The following is a 21,651-nucleotide window of genomic DNA, read 5'->3' as shown; positions in this document are numbered from 1 at the left end:
CATTGTGTTTTCCTCCAGGAAACACTGAATTATTACAGTTTGTTTTAATGTTTGGCATGAAAATTGCCAAAATATGTTCATACTGCTACATCACATTATCTGTTATTATATTTATACAAAGGATTGTCAGCTGTTCCATTTAAAAATACAGTTTAGATTTCTGTAAGGTACATGTTGGTCTAACACTTGTGAGCACTTGAGTGCACACTTATCTCTGCTATCTGATCACCTGGTTAAATGACCACTATCTCCATCTGTAAAGTGGCTGTTAAATGAAACATGAGAGAGGAAGAGAGACCAACACATGTTTTGTTTTGAGGACGTCAGCACTGATTCTCCACGTGGCTCAGGGAGCTGGAAACCCTGATTGTAGTTGAGCTGTACTTTTCCAGCTCTCTCTCCCTGCTGAGCCGGGGCCTGAGCTGTCAGGCTTCTTAATGGAAAAGCGGGTACACAAGCTGGTGTAGAAATATTCTCACCGCCAGCGGAATATCGACCGAAATCGGTGAGGAAAAAGGTTGATTGTTTTATGGCCCTGGTCATTGCTGGGAGATTTTGTCTAAATGAGAAATAGATTTTACCTTTAGTGTTGCTGCTCTGTAGTTTGTTAGCATACTAGTCATTTTTCTTGTGGATTGGAGGACGTTAGCAGGTGATTCAGGCCTCGGTGGCACACTTTACAAGTGACACAGGAGGCTCTGTCTAACTGCTTAAGCAGCTCATTAGGAAAGAGCTACAGCATATTTCTATCTTGTGTAAGAACTCTCTCCAGCTTTGTTAGTGGAAATGTGAAGATTTTTTATTATTTGCCATAATTGGACAAATCCACTTGTCTGAAATGGATCGAAGGTGGTGCCAGCTTCAGTATTTTCCACTTGTCATCTTTAGTCTGAGCAGTGTGTGTTGCGCATCATCATAGCGTCAGGTGGGGGGGAGGGAGGTATGCTGTCCGTCCTGGCAGACCAGACTGGGGTTAAAAGTGCATTAGAGGTCATAGGAGAGTGCCTACCGGGACCTGTTACCTCTTCCCCCCACGGTGCGGTCGGTAATGACCCTGGGGAGCGTAGTAACACCCCCCCTCCTCCTCCCCTCCCTTCCTCCACACACACAAAACATAACACACATACAAACTCTCCTGAACCTGGAGGAGCTCAGGAGAGTGTGGCCTGGGGGAGGCTAGAGGGAAAACCTGGAGTGGAATATGTTATCTCGGGTAATGTTGGTTGACCATCCTGACAGCCTGTTGATTCCCCCCCCCCATCCTACACCTACAGAATCCCCCCCAACACACACACATACATATATTATCACACACACACCAGTCTCCTGCTGAGGCACCCCCCACCTGACCTCGTCTTTCTCATTGCAGCTCTGTCATTCATAGAGTGCCAAAGCCTGCTGCTTTATTAAAACCCAGGAAGAGCAAGGCCTGGCCCAGGTTCAAACAGCAGTGCAGCTGGGACCTGTTACATTTTCGGCAGACTGCCCTCTCCGTCTCGCTGGCTATAAATAGCCTCGGTGGTTGTCTCCCTTAACCAAGGAAAAGAGGTTTTTGGGGGAGGAAAAACACACACACACAGATTAATAACCGTGGGAAGCAATGAAAGCTTTGTGTCTGCTGCCTGAGGTCAGCAGGCCAGGAGGTGTTGCTACTTCAAAGCCCCCATTGTGGCTCGTACTTTCAGACGCTGCTGCAGTGGGTTTGATGGGAACACACAGGGGCTGCCAGCGGTATGATGAGTTGATGGCACTGGATTGCGCCAACCAGGCGGATACTCACACAGGCCCTGGTGTGAATGTAGTTTTTCAGATATTCAGGGGATGACCAGCTCATTTATAGTTCAGTGGAATTCCATTTTTTTTTAATTGTATTTATTTTTCGTTGCACTGGAGGAGTGTTGTGTTTGGGGGGATTCCACCAGGCTCATCTCTTATGTACACAAACACAGCATCAGACACTTTATGACCTTGGCTCCAGCTGTTGACAGGCGAGGCTACCTCATTACAAGCCCCCCCTTCTCTTCCTCCGTTTCCCTCCCTGGATCTCCAGCCAGAAAAGGCCGTCTGGCCCAGTAACATTGCCTGCCCGGGCCATGTGGATCTCCCCGAGTCCAAGCCGGCCAAGGTCAGCCCCCTCCACCACCGCCGCTACCCCGGCCTCCGTCCTGACGTGGCTCCAGCTGAGGGGTGGGCCCAGCTCCAGCCACCGCAGACACTTCCACTTCCTTAAGCTTATTTTCATAGAAACCCTCCCCGACGTCTCCGCCGTAACAGTATCCACCCACTGGCACAATGATCTCCTGGGCAGGGAAACGCTCCTGGCGGATATAGTGGGCTCATTCATTCATTCATGGCCAATTTTTTCCCTTTCTAGTAGGAAAGTAAATCCACTACTGTTTTTCCCTCCCCCTCCTGCTTTTTGTTCTATATCTGCTTGATTATACTGTGACTGGTTTATGAGATGATGCATTGCAATGGCGGAGTTATCATTTGTGTTCATTGCTGAGTAATGCTTTGTCAAGAAAACCCACTGAAAGGTTCCAAAATAGCTCAGACTATATTTGAACTGTCACATCACTGGATTCTGAACAATCAGTTGCATCATTATGCTTGTTACAGCTTGTTAGGGTGTGTGACTGCACAGTAGACACACCATAACCATCAACCCCAAACCCATGAGTGAATGACAGGCAATTATTTCTGAAGTCAAACCTTTTCCAGACAGTTTTGATGCCAGAACTGCCAGACCATCCATCCATCCATCCACTGTGTCAGCTAATTGAAACGTTCTCTCTGTACGTCCTCCAGCCTCCAAGCCCAATGGACCAGGTAGGGAAGATGCGTAGCCAGCCATATGGAGGACCCAACCCCTACTCTCAGCAGCAGCAAGGGCCTCCCACAGGGCCTGGACCCCAGCAGGGAGGCTCTTACCCAGGGCAGGGCTATGGACCTCCAGGCCCTCAGAGGTATCCTATGGGGATGCAGAGCCGAACACCAGGCACTATGGGCAGCATGCAGTACGGACAGCAGGTCAGTTGTTATTGACTCTTCATTGTAACTTTGCACGTCTCTCTGAAGTTACAGTTGGATTTGAAAGGCCAAATATGATTTATGATTGAAGGAATTTCTAATTGAGTTGAACTTCTCCAGTCTTTGCACCACCTGGATCAGTGTGGTGATCAGAAGTTCTTGTAGGTTTCTTTCAACTTGTAGGTTTCCTTTTAAAAAAACATTGACTGCCGATATAAGAAGAACAAAAACTGGTATTTCCATATCTGTATTTAGGACAATGCATTTACAATGAGAGATGTGGGAATCTTCAAAATGCAGCATGTGACTAGGGCTATGTCTGGGTCCAGAGACATGTAGACCAGGGTTAAAAGTCAAAGTCAAACCTATCTGAACAATCATCAACATGAGTGTTGAAATCACCAAACATTAAGTCACTGTCTCGTGGATGTGAACTCAGAGAAAAGGCTACTGTTTGGGTTGGGAGGGCAGCGCATAAATACACAGTAAACGTCAGAGAGGGTGGCGCTGTTTTTTTTTTAAAAAAAGCTCCAAACCACGACCACAACCTGTGGCGCTGCTGGCTTAGCTGAGAACACACCACATATCTGTTAGTGAATCGTCAAACCCGGATAAAACCAATAAATGATTTAAAAAGAAATGCCTCCTATCTTAGAAGTGAACATATAACAGTGCCATTTTGAGTATTTGTGGTACTTAGCCATTGTGCAAACCGTGGTTTGATGTCTGGACCACAAGTTAATAAGTTTTTTACATTCCTGTTAGCAGAGGTAGTCAAGCGTTTATTTGGTCTGTGACTTACTAGATAAACCAACCCTAGGTAGGGTTGATACTTTAAAGTGGTGAAACTTTATGTTGCTGTACTTAAACACTAACGGCCTTAGTATAGCAATACGTTAAGACTGGAAGCAGGGGCAAACGGCTAACCTGACTCTTTACAAAGGTGTTTCTCCTGGCCAAGAAATAGTCCCACAAAAAATCCTTTAGACTACTTCATATTTTTTTTGTATTTTATGTATGGATTACTTTTGAAAAATCTATTTTGTTACTTTCCAACAACAACTTTTCCTGAATCAATTAGTTGATTATCCAAATTTTATTCGATCGGTTCATCATTGCAGCTGTAATTGATGATGTCCATAGATGATCTGACCAACAAAAGTTATTGGAAAGCTCAAAGAAACCAAATTCTAGTCCAAAACTGAACCAAAGAAAAAAGCTCTGAGAGGAACAGACTCAAGGAGAGCAATCCATAATTTTTTCACTGTCTGGTTTATTTTCATGCTCGAAAGCAAAAGTTGAGGAAAATTCAAGTTGTGTGTATGGGCACAGTGGGCAGCGTTTTCTGACAGCGTCGTCCAATTGAAAACAGCAAACATCCAGTTTGTCATAGCTACTTACACATAGCGAGGAGTAAGACACTTCTTGAACTCTCTCACTCAGGCAGTCCGTCTTAACAGAGAAATGCATGCAGGGAAATCCCGTAGAGTGAAGCCTTTTCTTCCACGTCCGCTGTCTGTGGTCTTGTGCCCATTGTGTGGTGTGATTATCTCATACAGTCCTGCCTGGTGGCTGACCGTGGACTCGATAAGTGCCCTGCAGAGAAGAAAACGGCTTCCCTCCCTTTGTCAGACAGATACAATATAGCCACTTCATGTTGTTTTAAATGTGGCAATTCTTTACTATCTCTTATTTTCTTTGAATTCTCAAGTAGCTGAGAAGCCTCCCAAAACAATACGTGGCCTGTATTCTTCTCCTCTCGTTTTTATTACTGTGCTTCCTCACAAGGTCAGGGTTTTCTCCTTCCATGCTCCTTGAGGGTAATGAAACGAAAACGCTGTATTGAAAGGCTCTCTGCACGCAGGATCGGCTAGAATATGAAAAAGCCTCATATTGAAGTTCAAGGAGATGAAGTCAAAACTCAATTTTTATTTTCACGGCTGTAATTTAAAGCGATACACGGCTGAGCACTTAGATGGTTTTTCTTATGTGCTTTGGCTGATCAGTTTATTGCAAGGAACACGCTCCTCTCTCTCACAGACACAGAGAACAGTTGTCTTTCCCTTTTAATCTGTGGGAAAGATGAAGAGATGCTCTGATTACTCTGCTGAGAATGAATGGTAAAAAAAAAAAAAATCAAAGAGGTGACTGTGGATATTTGGTTATTTTTATATATTTCTACAGCTTTAGAAAGGATTCTGTCAGTGCACCGGCACTATTCGGGTGGTGATTTATATTCCACAGAGAGGCTCTGGATAGCAAACCTGTGTAAAAAATTAAGTTCAACTGAATAAAGCTGTTTATGTTCACAAATAGTTCAGATTTGCTCAATTCTATTTACTGACATATCTGAGAGTTCTTCCCCTTTTAAAGCTGAACTATTGTTGACCTAACCAATCGTTGTGTTCCTGTCTAGATGTCAGCCTATGGACAACAGGGGCCAGGTGGCTACAGCCAGCAGAGCCAGAGTTACTACGGTCAGCATGCCCCCCCTCCTCACCCTGGCCAGCAGCCGCAACAGCAACAGCAGCCGCAGCAGCAGCAGCAGCAGCAGCCGCAGCCACAGCAACAGCAGCCGCAGCAACAGCAGCCGCAGCAACAGCAGCAGCAGCAGCAGCAGCAGCAGCCTCCATACGCGGGCCAACCCCAGGGCACCCCTGGAACCCCCTACCCCCAGCAGGGCCACCCTTCACAGCCTCCTGGCCAACACGGGCAGTCAGGACCGCCCTACCAACAATCCCAAGGTCCCCATGGCCCTACTCCAGGTCAGCCTCCGTATAACCAGCCCCCACAGTCTCAGCCAGGACAGCCACCCTACGTCCCTCCCCAGCAGCAGCAGCCTCAGCAGCAGCAGCAGCAGGGACCAGGTCCTCAAAGTCAGCAGGGCCCTCAGGGCCAGCCAGGCTACCCACAACCTACAGGATCAGGGCAGCCACCACAGCAGCAAACCCCTCAGCAGCAGCAACCACAGCAGCAGCAAGGGCCCCCACAACAACAGCAACAACAACAACAACAACAACAACAGCAGCAGCAGCAGCAGCAGCAGCAGCAACAACAACAACAACAACAACAACCAGGAGGTCCACCTCCTCAAGCCCAGCAACCTCCGGGTCATGGCCAGCAGGGTCAACCATCACCTTACTCCCAGACACCCCCCTTGCAGCAGCCACCACAGCAGCAGCAACAGCAGTCACCATATCAGAGGTTCCCACCTCCTCCACAGGTAATAACACTACACAGAACTCTGTTAACACACTTTAGTTATACCGTGATGTGCCGTGTCGGGCCTGTTTGTGTTTCCATTACTGTTTGCAGCAGGAGATTGCTGAGCTGACACATGCTCTTTATGTGTGCTGTATAGATACAGTCCATGCCTCCCTTACAAACTGTCCACAGCTCCTTCACAGTAAACACCTTCCTGTCCTTGTTTCATGACTTTTGGCCGTATTTAACTTTGTTATGTATATGGCTGCAACTAAAGATAATTTTCATTATCGATTAATCATTTAGTCTATAAAATGTCCAAAAAAAAAAGTGAAAAATACTTATTGCAATATTTCAGAGACGAAAGTTATGTCTTCCAATTGCTGTCTTTTGTCCAACCAACAGTCCAAAACCCAAAGACTCCTCATTTACTAACATAAATGACGAGGAAATGCAGCAAATCCTTAAGTTTAAGAAGCTGGGACCGGCAAATGTTTGACATTTTTGCTTGAAAAATGACTGAAGACAATGAATCACTTATCAGAATAATTTGCAATTCATTTTCTTTCAATCGGGTAATCAATAAAATGATTAACTGTTGCAGTTGTAGTTGTGTAACAGACAGTTAAAATTAATAGAGTGATATGTCCTTAGTTTTCCTTAACATACCTGCTGCAAAAATGGTGTGAATATGTGTAAGACTTTAACAGTAGCTGTCGGAGGGTTTGAATGAACCTTTGATGTAAGCCATCAAGGGCTAACTTGTTGCTTAATTAAAGTTTAATTATTTACTTAATGAAAGAGGCTCTTGACTGTTCAATGAATAGTAAGGACAGGAGGATTTATAACACACAACACAACAGCTCCGACATTACACAGGAGCAAAGCTCTGCTGTTCAATTTAGGTTGTTGGTAAAAACACTGCTTGGATAAATTAAGGATGGCAAAGAGCTGTGCAGTAAGCGATGACTTTTCCGTGTCATGTGGTGACACAGACATGTTGTACAGTAAGTATTCAAATCACAGTTGCTCCTGGCACAGCACTGCCCAGTGGAGATCTGTTATTTGTATCGGTGTGTCAGCGGATGAATTGCTGTACATTACAAAGAGTTGATAAGCAGTAACAAGAAGCTTGATTTTGGGATATTTTACTGCATGTGTGGAATCTTTAGTATGATCTTCTTCTTCAGGAACTTTCCCAGGATTCCTTCAGCTCGCAGTCCAGCGCTCCTCCTTCCAACCAGCCCATGGCTTCCAACAAGAGCAGTCAGGAAGACAGCATGCAAGGCCGGCCATCTAGTCTGCCGGTGAGTCCTCCATCTTTTCATATAACAACTGACTTGAAAAAGAAAGATATTTCTGTGTAGTTTTTAATTTGATGACCAAAGTCAGTCCAGTGCTCTCCTGCAGCTGTGGCCAGAAAAGACTAGTAACTAGTAATGTTGCACTGCAAGTAGCTTTTTGATAAAAAACTAAACTGAATAAGGCACTTCTTAGATTCTGAATTCCTAGACCCATTCATTTGTCAAAATTTTGATACCCAGCATGTGATAGAAGTACCCTTGAAAATCATCCAACGGCAAGTATCATTACAGCCAGCTTCTCTGCCCTTCCACTACACACTGATGGTACAGTATTGCTGTTTGAGTAGAATACATACATTTTATACCTGATTTCTTGAGCTGCCCCTAGGTTCATTAAAATAGTCGATTTTGCCATGTATGGAGGAAAACTGCCCATGGATTTGGGTTTTAACTGCTTATGCAAACTTAATCATTAGTAACTCCCCCCCCATGCCAGTCCGAATTCAACTACAGTGAAGAACCACTAAGTACATAGTTAATAGGGGTGGGAGCGTCTGGGATTCCCACGATTTTATTCTGATTCATGATGTTACTATTGCATTCAGAATCTATCCTTGATTCCAAACTGATTCTCAATTGAATATTGATAAAGGAAGACATTTTTAGGATGTTTCTCTACTGAAAAGCAAAGTGAAACATATCTGGCACTTAAGCTACATGGTTGTGATAAATAACTGTATAACTGGTAGCAAAACTGTACACAAACATTTTTACGTCATAAATTTGGAACGTATTTTAATTTTCGCCCTTTATGAGAATGATGGGGGAAATATCTTTTTAAAATGAGAACATTAACCAGCCACTAACAGCCAAATGCTGAAAAATTACCAGCCACTCAATAGTAAATCATTTTTGGTTGTCTGAAACCTACCAGCCACTTTCAATATCACTGGTTAAATGTTTACTGTGAGTCGATTTCTTCCCTCCAACCTGAACAGTTGGCACCTGCTGTCCACCCTTTTCGATATCCCAAACTATTAAACATAGCTGGATTTAAAGCTTATAAAAAAGAGCAAATTTTGCAGTTAATTTCCCAAACTGTCGCACAACCAACATCACCTGGCACCTGGCTTTATTTTACTGTATAATTCAGCAATTATCACCCTACAGCAAATAGAGTTAACCAGAGTTTTAGGCACAGTCTGGACCTTAGTTTTTTTTAGTGTGACAACAGCACTGCTCTCACTGAATAAGGAAAATACACAGAAATGTGGGATGAATATCAGACTTTTGGGCCCACTGTACAATCGATTGACTAGCAAACTCTCAAATTGAGCTGCACCCATCTTTTCAGAGCAATGTGATGGACATTTTATGCTTTTTCAGAGCTATAACTATTTTGGGTATTGCATGCTTTACTGGACTAGGTCAATATTCAGTACTTTGGACTGCTGACGCTGGTGGATTCCCAGGTTTGTTTACTGCTTTCTGTTGACATGTCTGCTAAATTCCTGACATTCAGATACTGAAGTCTGTAAAGTTCCAACTTTAGCCAACACGAACTGTTTTCCCTATTCGGCATATATACATTTATTTATTTTTTTACCCAATATCTGAATATTATTGACAGTAATGAGAAATCTGGGGCTTAACTGAGCTTTTAAATATCAGAGGCAGGGGTAACGAGTTAAAATCTGCATTCCTACTGCCATCCTTTGAATTTAGATCCCTTTTCTGCTGTTTCTGACTTCAACATTCACAAAGCACACAACAACAAGCAGGTGCCAAGAGTGAGTAAAGCGTGTTCGAGCAGTGTAGGTTGTAAGACACAAAATTCTGAGAGGGCATAAAAACATTTCTGCCAGGAAAAGGATTGTTGAAAGTGAAGCAAATCTGGCGCCTGATAGCCCTCTGGCTAAGATAAAGGTGAGAGAACCCCCTTCCCTCCCCACGTCTCCCCCCCCATCTTCCCCGTTAAGGAGGTGTCTCGCTGTAACACGTTGCAGTTTCCATGGCAGTGTTTATAGGTCAGACTGCGGAGCTAACCTCATTCTGGGCCTCAGGGAAGGAGAGTGAGAAATGAGATCATTAATGAGAGAGAATGAAAGTGAGAGAGCGGAGTCGGCGGCGAGGGGAGGGGGATGGGGGGTGGATTGAGGGAGTGCAAGCAAATAACTTCAAATAGTGTGAGTGATTGGTTGGAGAGGGAGATGCTGAGAGGGAGGGAGGGAGGGAGGGATGAGAGGCAGTGCTGTCTATGCCAGTAGGGGATGCCCTCAGGATGTGTTTCCCTCCTCTTTTATTTATTTCTCTTATTTATTTATACATCTCTCTGCGGGCTCAGCCATTGGCCGGGCAGGCCAGGCCAGGGCTATTTTTATTTATTTCTCTCCGACTTCTCGGGGATTCCCTATCGGTGCTTTGTGATTGGCTGTGTGAGACTTTAATCCAGCTAAGTTAGAAATGAACTGATCCCCTTTCTCTTCGTCTGCCTCCTCTGCACCCCTGTGGAGTGCACATGACACTGTGCAGATTAGAGCATGAGAGTGTAACCCTGACAGCCTGTGTCAAAACAGCTGAATAGACTCCTACAGGTGTTATGAGTAGATATACACCAGGGTATCTGTTGTACCTGGAGATGAAGTTATTTTGAAAACCAGACTTGCACAAAATGTTTCTGATTTCCTGAAATTCTGTTTGTTGAAATCATTTTGAAGAGGATCCATCGCTATGAAAGCTTCAGTAAGCCTAACCCTGTCGATGTAGTCTGAATTAGCAGTAGGTCTCAGTGTCGCAGCACAGTACCTTTGTGGTACCAACTGAAATTTGACTGTCGGGCATAAAAAGTTGGCATCGAATTCTCGGCCACATGCTTACCCCAAAGTAACAAAACGATTTAAAGTAACAAGACAGCAGCACTACTGAGGCATCTCATATAAGCATCACAGTTTCTAAATAAATACGTGACAGAAATTTAATAGACAAAAATAGCTAATTTAATTAATTTATTAAAATGTTCCTGCCCACTGTGGCTGTAAGGTGCCAGTATTCTCCATCATAACTGCTTGTTGGACTGTCAGAGAGGTTCAGAAACCCAGCTGCTCAACTCATTTGTAACCCTGTAGTTGGAGAGGACATGTCTAATCATTTCTGTAGCTTTTTTTAAAGCTCAAATGCTGGCTGGCCTTTCACTCTGCCTTCCAAAGTGGCTGTTTGGAATGGTTTTAACATGGACAGACAATTTGCCATATGAACCAGTTGTTTTCTAACAAAACCCAGCCCATAGTGAATCCAGAAAACCCTCAGGTTTTGATAGAAAACTTCACATCACTTCACCAAATGGTCAGAAAAATAGACCCTGAGAGCAACGAAACATAAGGCGTAGCACCTAAATTTGCAGTCACGCAGGTGTGTCTTGGAGATCAATGTGGAATGTTACATTTGTTAATATGGAAGCATTTCTGCATTTCGCTCACCAGAAAACTCCTTTTCTCTTTAAGTAAAAAGTGCATCACAAAAAACAACTTTATTATGTTGTACATCAGGTATCATACTTTATTTATTACTTATTTTTTAATTACCATTCATTGGTGCATCACCACACACAGTAGATGCAGTTGTTCCTGTGGTTGATTGAGATTAGGTGATCACTACTCATATGTTTACAAAGAAAGGTTGGAGTTGTCTAATCTTGAACTAATTTGTATCATGTTAAACAAAGAAGTATTTTCTTCTTATTAAAATATGTTAGCTACAGATTACAGATCAACAGGTTTAATTTGGTCGAGAAAGGTGTTTATTTTGTAAGAACCTGCAGTGATTTGTACAGACGCATTCGTTTTAATCTGCCTCAGAACGTGTTTGAATCCCAATCCGACAGCGGCTGAGGTGTAAGCGCCATTTAGCTACTTTAGTAGCTTTCTCACAGAGCCAGCCAGACATCACCTCATCCAGAGCACAGATGGGTCTGTTTGAGCCAGGTGCTAAAAACCCAGCGTCTGTTAGGCCGCCGTTGAGGTGGGAATAAAGGAGTACAGGAGGCTCAGCGCCTGCTGGAAGGCGCAGGTAGGAAAGCAACAGTCAGTTAGAGAAAAGGGTTGTGGATAAGAGGTGGAGGAAGAGGGAGGGGGAAAACAGGCAGTCATAGTGGAACTAGCTGAGCAGGTCGAGCTGGTTCCTGGCTCCAGGACACACTAGCACAGTTTAACTGTTGAGTATTTACCACGCTGTCGGTTCCCTGGAACTGGTGTCTTCAGCGAACACTGCACTACACTGCACTTTTACAGTGTAGCTGATGTGAATCTAAAAACAACTCACAGTGAGTACAGAATAACGAGCAATACAAGTGGAAATTTAAAATGTTCCTGTGACCTGATAACAATAAAGTAATTTCCTAAATGAATTAAGAGCTCAGAGGAGGCAAGAGGAGCAGTTTTTTCTGTTTTTCTTTATCAAATGTGTCACATTGTCTATAATGAAACGCCATATTGGCTGATTACAGGGGCACTCAATGAATTTAACACATGAACGATTATACTCTTCACAAGCAGTATTGCACAGCTTATAAAAACTGTTGTATTGTGTCTTCTGTTGGTCAGCACGTCGCTTTCAACATTTTAAAAAAGAAAAAAAACAGCACTAATCATGTCATCATTGTGATGTCATTAGGGCAATCTCAGTTTGAGATTGAGATTTTCAGCATAAAGTCTGTGATGAAACTGGAGGTGTGGAGCTTGAAAGATGTGGGCACTTAGGAAGCAGGGAAGGTCTAATGGAGAGGCTAAGGCCCTCCACTGCTGGTTTCCCTGACGGAACCTTATTTCAGAAAAAATATGTGTAATAGTCAATGGCAAGAGTCAAACATTTTTTTTTTTCCTGTTTAAATTGTGCTGATGTTTTTCAATTTAAAAGATCATTTTTCAAATCATGAAAGTTGCAGTTTGTTGTAAAGATGGTAAAATATAATTGAATTACATCGTCTCAAAAATATATATCACCAACACCAACATGGCCGTCACCTTGGCACAGAAAGTACGAAAAAAGGTAAAAATCACAACAAGTCTGGCCATATTGACAGATGCAGCTATGTAAAAGGAAAATGATACAGTTTTGTGAGCTAGCTAATGTACAAGGTTTGCAGTGAGTGTTAAAACGACATCCTTTAAGCAATTGTTGGGAGTTTAGTCTTTCTAATTCGGTATTTTCACAGACTTTTACAACAATTTGATGAAAAATTGCAACTCCATAAAACTTGAAAATGTATCTTTTAAATTGACAAATATATTTGTAATCAAACAGGATAAAAAAATTACTGTCATTCATCATTAACTACTGTCGATATTGTTTCTGAAATAATGTCCCGTGATGGTCCACTGGAAGGGGAGGGACTTCACCTCTCTATTCAGTTGCATTATGGGAAATGTACTATCCTGTGTTGGTAGAGCTTTACTCATGCTAAGGGCTAACAGTCGTGATATCTCAGCATATGCTGCTTTAATCTTAACCATTTTTTAGTAATCCATCCATCACAAGTCACAAACTTTAAATCACCAAAGTCCTCCTTTGTTGACCACAATAGCTGCTCACATTCCAAACTCCTCAGGTTTTTGGTGCCGACATTCTGAGTCATGTTTTGAAGAAATATTCTGTGCAAGAATAGGCTCCAGTGTCTTTATTTAGGAAAGCATTTCTAGCATCCTTCATGTTATGAAAGGTCCTTGCTAATACAAAAGCCCACCTGCTCTAGATCAAGTCTCCAGCAGAAGTGAAGCAGGCCAGAGCTGTGCTGTAACTTTCCCTGGAAGTGACACTTCCTCTCTAAGTCAACCCATGGGAATGAGAATAACTACCAGACCACCACCAACGTCCCTCCCTCCCACCTTGCTCCCTCCTTTTTTTTTTTTTTTTTTGTTGTAAATCTCCTTGTCCTCTCCCATGTCTTTTGTACACCCTTTCTCCACTGTGGGACTAATCCCACTCAGGACCGCCCACCGGTCGTGATGCTCCTCTTTTCTGATGTGTCTGAATGTGCTCCAGACTTGAGAGGAAGGTCACATGTTGGTCACACACCCGCGCTTGAGTTTGTTTTTTCTTTCCTTCATCTTCCTGTTGCTCTTGCCTTTCCAAATAAGAGCATTCATGTGGAGTGGAGTGGTTTTATCTTGAAGAAGGGGCCATGAGGGTTTACATTGTCTAACGTGTGTCAGGGGTGTATATTTGCCTATTAACAGCGGTGGACTTAGTGTCATTATTCAGTCCTACTTGAAATTCACAACTTAAGTATTATATATGGTAGATAAGGAGTATTTTTTTAAGTGATGAAACCCATACATGACTTGACATTATTATTTTTTTTTTTTATTCAGTGGAGGTCTTTCTATCTCAACTGGAGGTCCTAGTTTTCCCACCTTTAAATTGATCACTACATCAATGCCTATTACGACCCCACCCTTGAATGAATTCAGTCTTATGCACTGCATTTGCAAAGCTCAAGGACCACCCACATCAACCCCCCCCCCCTCCACATCCCCCTCCTTAATGACCTTTAATGTTATGTGCCGAGCCTCCTGATCTGGAACTGAGGGATCTTCCAGTCTTGATCAACTCTGAGTCCCCCTCCTGCAATCTTCCTTCCCCGCTCAGCCCAGCCCAGCTCTGCTCTCCTCCTGCAGCTAAGCTTGTTTTTGCGACATAGCTCTGGAGCAATCAGCCTGACAAGGCCGGCCCACTTTTTTCCTCTCCTCTCCTCTCCTACCCAGCCCAACCCCCCTCCCTGCCTTACACTATTACACTCTGTTTTTGCTGCATTTCTCCCTTTCTTTCTGTTTTTGTATATATATATATATATATATATTTCTCACTCTGCCGTTCCTCTTTCTATCTAAATTCTCGTTTTCTCTTTCCCTCGCCTGCGCCCTCCTCCCCCCCTCCTCCTCCTCTCCCCTTCCTCGTTCTCTCTCTTCTCTCAGTAAATCAGCTTTCATAACGCTGTGCAGCGCAGCCTTGTTTTGCGAGGCTCTGACGCTGACAGTATTCAGAGTCCGGGGCCAGTTTCCTGTTGCTATTCTGGGGCCCTTGCTTCCTGTGCGGACATGTCTTATTCAGATTCCAGGGTGCCTCTCACTCGCACTGCTCTCACCCGCCCTCCCTCCCTCCTCCGAGCTCGTCTGTTTCTCTCCCCTGCTCCCTCTCCGTCTCACCCCTTTCTTTCCTCTATGTGATTTTTAATTAATGTACTTGAGAAAATTCAATCTGCTGACAAAGTGTGTTGTTTTGCATTTGCCTCACTGAATTGTTTCTCAGCCTGCTTGCTAAAACCCCGAGCTCTGTTTTGCTCTTGTGAGCTTGCGCGCGCGCACACACGCACACACACACACACACACACACACACACACACACACTAGCAGAGCACTCTCCCTCTCCCTTTTTGCTCTCTCCGCTCACTCACACACTCTCACACTCTCACACACACACTCTCCCATGCCCCTCCCCTCTGCCTCCATTTCTGCTGGGCTGAGCTAGTTTTGCAGCACAAAGACTGTGGCTGACTGCAGCACTGTCTGTGCTCGGCTCGCTCCTGCTCTCGCTGGAACAAGCTGCTGAGCCTGGATGGATGAAACCAGCCTCACAATGAAATTATCTCTCTCTCTCTCTCTCTCTCTCTATGAAATAACCTCTGTATTATTTCCCCCCCCCTCTCCCTCAGTTAATTCACCGCTGGTTGCTTTGGTAGCGCCCCCTAGACATGCTATGTGTGAGTGTGACAGTAGGAGGGGAGGGGCGTTGGTGCTCTGGAGAGCAGGCAGACTGGCTGTAGGGGTCTGGAGCCTTCCCCCCCCCAACCAGCTCACCCTGAGGCCCCTCCAGCCCCCTCGCCCTCCGTATCCCGGCACCCCTCACCTCGGGCTGGGCAGCTGCCTGTCTCACTTGGGCATCTGTGCGCTGCCCTGGGACTCCCTGCTACTATTGTGATCTCTACAAAAGGCCCCCCACGCACACACCATCTCCCCATTATTCACAGCAATCAGACCCCCCTCCTCCCCATCGCCCTCCTCCCCTCCACCACCTCCCTTCATCTACTCTGTGTTAGCTACACACAGGCTGCTGCAGTGTTTGTGTGCCTTGCACACCCCCTTTTTTGTTACCCCCACAGAGAAGCTCAATTAGGCAAATGTGGAGCGTTTAAAAAAGAACTCCCTACTCATTGATTAAGATTCATAGTTGGCCTTTATTTTCTTTTTTTTCTTACTGCAAGCCTGTATCACACAGGAATGTTAAAGCAGTATTGATCAGTGTCAAATGAACTGTATTTTTTACGCCTTAGCGGTACAAGACTTTTTTTCTGAATTGTGCTGCTTCACTCTTTCATCTCGTACTTTTTCTGTCCGTGTTATTATCCTTCCCACGTGGCTGCTGGTGATAAAGTGTAATGGTGATCTCTGGGGAGCTGGAGGTAGTAGACAATGTGTCTGTGGCACTGATACTCCAGACGAGATATCTAACCCCAGCAGGGTGCTCCCAGGCTCCGAGCATCGTGTTCGTTATCCATGTTTGTTGTTTGCCTACATGTAAGAGAAATGAAATAACAGAACTTATACATGTTAAATTCATCCACGGGTTTGTCTTTGAACAACCCGCTCAACAGCTCTCGTCTATATCATCGTGTGGATTTTCTAAGAGTTGCCTGGTGCATCTATAGGTTGCTCCAACAGTGTATAGAGAGTTTCTCATCAGCCTGTGCTGTATGTGAAACCCTGTAATGGCTGCTGCTGCTGTATGAGGCAGGGGCCTTGCTTCTCCTCCTTTCTCCAGTTCTTCCCTCATAGTGGGATGGGAGTGCCCCCTTATGGTTGAGCTCAGCCCTGCAAACCTGGAGCTGGGGCTGGAGCTGCCTCTCTCCAAGCCTTCCATGGACTTCCAGAAGCTCCTCATAGCTCGGCACAACTCTTAGATGCAGGTGGGACCCTCTGGGCAGGTGGCTGAGGCATCAGCAACACCCACCTGTCCGTCGTCTTGTTCAACACCTGAACATTTCCTGCTGTGATCTCATGCTACTGCAGCACGGAGTCGTCACAGGTGGTTTAATAGCCGAGACAGGCTACATTTTATTTAGTCTGAGCGCCTGCAGTCTATCTGTCATCTGTGTGCGCAGATAGAAGCGCTGTGATTGTGGTCTGAAGATAATCTGCTTCTGGGCTCAGACGAGTCGGCACGTTCTGGGGCTGAGCTGGGAGAAAGAGAAGAGAAACTCCTTTAGAAAATATGCTCAGAAATGTTCACTTGATCTTAAGCTTAAAAGGGAATAGATGACTTTTCCCATGACCCTGTTCGGATATCAAAAGCCCACTTTGCCCCTGAATGAGTGCTAAATGCGCAGCGCTGGAGTGTTCTCACTGACGAGGTCGCCGGCATATAAACATAAACATCAGGGACTCAGGAGAGACAGCGAAGAAGTTCAAGGTTCTGCTGTTTAGTGTTTGTCCACTCTATGTGTATGTGCGTGTCTCCCAGGCCTCCTCAGCGTGAAAGGCCTGGAGGCTGAGTGTGTAATTAAAGCGGTGGCGGTGGTGGAGGGGGGGAGGAACACGGCTTTGGTGCGTCTGCGTTTCCTGTAACAATGACGGGCTGCTTCTTTTGTAGTAGCTGACTGCACCGTGACCCTGCCAGGCACACAGGGAGGCCGCCGAGAGAGAGAGAGGGATGGCAGCAACAGGGGGAGGGACTGTGTCGGCTCTAATGTGTCAACCACGTGGATCACAGTAACCATGGCAGCCCTCGAGATGCAGCCATTTTTTTCCCTCTACCACTCCTCTATCTCTCCCCCTCCTTCCTACTCTCTCTTCCTCAGCTATCGCCTCACCACAGAGGATGTGTGAGTGTGTGTGCGCGCAAGTCTGGAGTGAGTGAGATTTTCTCTTCTTTTCTTTTTTTTTTGTTCTCCCTGTATATTGTGTTTAGCATCTGGAGGCCTGAGAACGAGGAAGCCTGCCAACTAGGCGGTTGGTGAAAGCCTGAGGTCTGAGAATGACAGAGAAGAGTGGGTCAGGGAGAGTGTGTGACTGAGGGATGAACTCTGCCCCCACCTCCTCTACCACCACCACCAGATCTGGTTACACACTAGTGGCCAGGGTCACACAATTCAGATATGTTTCATTAGCTCAGGGCTGCTACGCTACCTACTTTCTGTTTCTCATAACCTACAAAAAAAGGAAAAAGAAGAAGAAGAAGAAATCGGCTGGCTTGGCAGACTAATGGCTCTGGTCGGGCTTGATTGATTCAGTGAAGTAATCTGCAAATGGAATACATTAGGACGGCAGAGAGGAGAGCAGAGCAGATGACTCAGAGACAGCACACTCAGAGGAGCAGTGGAGAATATGGGAATAATGGGAGCAGTAAAGACTTTCTGCCATTTTCCACATTCAAGAACAATTATCGCATTAAAATAAATTTTCTTATTATTTTCTAGGATTTTTTAGTGCATTTTCATCACCTCTTTTGTTATAAATCTGTGTTTTTTTGCTGCAAACATTGTGAACACTGTTGTGCAGTTCTCAGCTCTGAAGTTCCATGTTAGGCAGTGCTGGGAAAAACACAAAATGGCTGCCATAGAGAGGAGCTTGAAGCTCCACAGAAAGAGCTGCAGCTCTGTGCTTCTCTCCACAACACAGCTCACATATATCCCCCTTTTCTGCATACAGAAAACTAGCATGTAATTGATGATTTTCATGTAATCAGCTGTTATTATTGTCATGGATAATACTGCTGTAACCTTCGTCAGAGCTCACAAACCCCCACACTCAAACTTAGCCGCCCCGCCGTCCCTCAACTCCTCCTCATGCCTCATCCACGTCCTCTTCATCATTTGCCTTCTAATAATGAGCGTGTTGAATAGCAGAGCCACAGCAGCATCAGTATCAGCGACCTCCCCCTCCCCCTCCTCCTCCACCACCACCACCTCCTCCTCCTCCTCCTTCCTCTCCTCTCCTCTCGCTGTCCGGCTTGTGCAGTCAGCAGAACAGGCTGGTGCTGTGCAGTATTGAGCCGGGAAAAATCAATGACTGCAGAGTGGGAGTAGGTAGGAGCTTGTGTGTTTGTGTGTGTGTTTGTGTGTGTGTGTGTGTGTGTGTGTGTGTGTGTGTGTGTGTGTGTGTGTGTGTGTGTGTGCGTGTGTGTGTGTGTGCGCGCGCATGCAATGCTTCTGCCTATCCAGGCTGAGGGATCAGAGCTGTCAGTTGTCAGATATTTACAGAAGAGCTCGCCCTCTGTGCTGCATACGTGCCAGTATAGAAGGTGCATATGTGAATGTTTTTATAGATTTGTATTTAATTTTTTTGTACCTTTTTGAATTATGGCCAGTAAACGTTTTGATGAGATTTGGTCATAAGAAACACAATTCAGGAATATTTTTGTTAATCCTATAGTATTATGGTTTAATATCATAATTTTTCTACAAAGCCCCCTTCTTGCAGTTAACAAAATGAGCCAGACTTCTCAAAACATTCTTAAAGAGTTAAGTAACACTAGATCCAGTTTTTTTAAGGTAATTTATACAAACAGCCACTTTATTATTCTGTCAGTGGATTGAGGATGCAGTCTTTAGTGTTCGACTCGGTGGCTGTTCTTTGTCTGTTTCCAGTGAAATTCTGTTCCACTGGTCTGGTGCAAGAAAATCTGAGGGAGAAAAATAAGGAAAATCTCAATCCAGTTCTGAATCCCAATCCAAATCGTAACCCTTGTCAAATCTGTTCTGGGGACCTGTGCTACTGCTGTAGCAATAAACCTGAATGGCATTTAGTAGAGCGCATACCTCCGCCACAGGCTGAATAGGCCCATTTAATTCAATCTAGTCTAATCCAATATCAAACTTGACAGCTCTGTATCACTCTAAATTTAAACCACCCTAATCAACCATCATAACCTCCATTGTGTTGCTGAAGAATAATAGACCTTTTATTAGGATATGCATCAACTTGTGCTCACTCATAGACACCAAGCACCTAAATACGCCAGATTTTTTCATCATGATGCATGAATTATTCCTTGAGAAATTAACAAAGATTTCGAAAAACCTACCTAGCAATCTTATAGGAATTAAGAAAAAAAATATTGGACAAACAATTAATGGCGTATATTCTGGGCTGAGACCCATCCTCCATCCAAGTTTCATGGGAATCTGTTCAGTAGTTTTTGTGTAATGCTGCTAACAAACCAACCAACCAACAAATAAACGGACATGAGTGAAAACATAACCTGAAACCACACAGTGGAAATATTAATCCTACTGTACCATTCAGCAACTGATTTCTTGTCGGGTTGTTTTAATACTAATACCAGTAATGTAAATCCTTCCGATACTTCGTACGATGCTGGAATCCATATTTGGCAAGTACACAAGTGTTTGTACATCCAATACCAAATGATTTATTTTAGAAATGGGACTCTACTACATCCCAGCAGCGACTGGTGCACCTTAATGCAGCTTAACACATTTGTTACTGCACAAATAGCCAATAATAGTAGTTATAAATGGCAAGTGAGATGTGTAACTTCAAGCTCAGCCATAACATTCATAGTGTTAATAGTATACTGCTAAAATATTGATATCGGATTGGTGGTTGTTATTGGACAACACACAAAGTTCAGGTATTGGAATCAGCATTGGGATGGAAAAAATGGCAATGAAACCTCTCAGTTGAGGTAGATGTTTACCCAACTGATCTGCATTCTGCTTATATGCACGTAAGGGACCCCAGAGTACCTCAGATCCCACTTTTCAATGTTTTTTGAGAGGATGGATCCTGCTTTATTAATGCTTTCTTGGTGTCTCTTTCTTTCTTGGGACTGAGGTGAGTATGGCCCGTGCAGCCGTCCACAGTGACCTCCTGCTCAGAGGTGACTCCTGGGCGTAACTCCAGGAACTGACCCCTGACCTTTTTGCCCTGTAGTCTGGGTCGGGTGGGGGTGGAGGAGTTGGTGTAGGCGGGTTTTTGTGGCGGGGACACAACTCTGTTGTGATCTCTAATGCTCTGAGTGTGGCAGCTGCCGAGGTGGTCATCTTGGCGGCTGGCCCGGGGCCTTCAGACTGAGCCCTCTGTCAGATGACCAGTCTTGTGATGTCTGAGTGGAGGTGGGGTGGTGCTGGTTGGGAAGAGGGGGGGATGTAGGTCAGCTGACGATGCTGGCTGTTGGAAAAAGGATCCCGCCATGGTTGTTTAAGCAAAGAATGTCATGCTGTTTGATCTCTGCTCTTTAAGATCTCCCTGCTCTGTCGTTCACACAGCATGGCTCTGCCTTGTTCTGACCTGATTTTACATTTGTGAACATTAATTGGGTATCAGCCAATGAAAGTCTTAAGAGTGTGATTCTTGTACATAAAGCACTCCTGCTGCTTTTCGCATGGTTTTGTAGTTGTCACATCTTCTGTGCGGGTCAGAAAGGCCTGGGTTTGTTCAGTCAGTGAAGTGAGAGGAAGAGATGGAGGGAGGGCAGAGGGAATAGGGTGGGGGTGGATTGGAGGGGGGGTGGATTCTGAATCAGCGTTCTGCTCCTGTCACTCCCTCTGGGGTTCCTCCATCAGGTCACGTCCCAAAAATAGCAACGGGCGCTGTTTCAAGTGCAAAACCACCGGCTTCGGGGCTGCAGCCAGCCTGCGAGTGTGAGATTTCTATGGGAATAGTTGGCCACCTTCCAATGAGTGCTTTTTTTTCCCTCCTCCTCCTCCCTCCCATTTTTTTCCCTCCTCCGATGTGACTGGCAGATGAGCTTGCATTTCTGAGCGAGCACATGGGCTCCACGTGAGTGGCCAGTGTGTAAACATTCACCTTCCCACAAACATAATCATCGCCGGCTGCATTCCTACCTTCTTGCCCGCCTGGCTGTCTTTGTGTCACAGCCAGCGAGGCTCAATAACAACACCACATGGCACCAGAGCCGGTGCCCAGCACCAATTATTTCAACTGCCTCCCAAGATGACTTGCTTCAAATATTTTTTCCCCCCACTTTCTCTTTGCAAGCCACACAAACGGAGTTCTCCTTGCCAAGATGGATCATTATCAGCATTATAGAAGTGATGTGGAGTATTTTTAAAAAGGTGGAGAAAGAAGTCATTGCACCT

General features: G+C 44.8%; 1 protein-coding gene across 2 annotated transcripts in view; it reads left to right on the top strand.

Annotated features, from left to right (window-relative positions):
* The window catches only part of arid1ab (AT-rich interactive domain 1Ab), a 55,189-nt gene that overhangs the window by 19,620 nt on the left and 13,918 nt on the right, over window positions 1-21,651 (top strand). For both annotated transcript variants that reach the window (XM_084379185.1, XM_084379184.1), the window contains exons 2-4: window positions 2,809-3,030; window positions 5,447-6,253; window positions 7,425-7,541. In XM_084379185.1, the coding sequence (XP_084235311.1) occupies window positions 2,809-3,030; window positions 5,447-6,253; window positions 7,425-7,541 (1,146 nt within the window). The remainder of the gene's footprint in view (window positions 1-2,808; window positions 3,031-5,446; window positions 6,254-7,424; window positions 7,542-21,651) is intronic.

This window comes from Pagrus pagrus, assembly GCF_965226575.1.
Source record: "Pagrus pagrus genome assembly, chromosome: 17".
In the NCBI taxonomy this organism is placed as follows: Eukaryota; Metazoa; Chordata; class Actinopteri; order Spariformes; family Sparidae; genus Pagrus; species Pagrus pagrus.
Note: the sequence above shows the minus strand (reverse complement) of the source record. Positions and strands in the feature narration are given on the sequence as shown.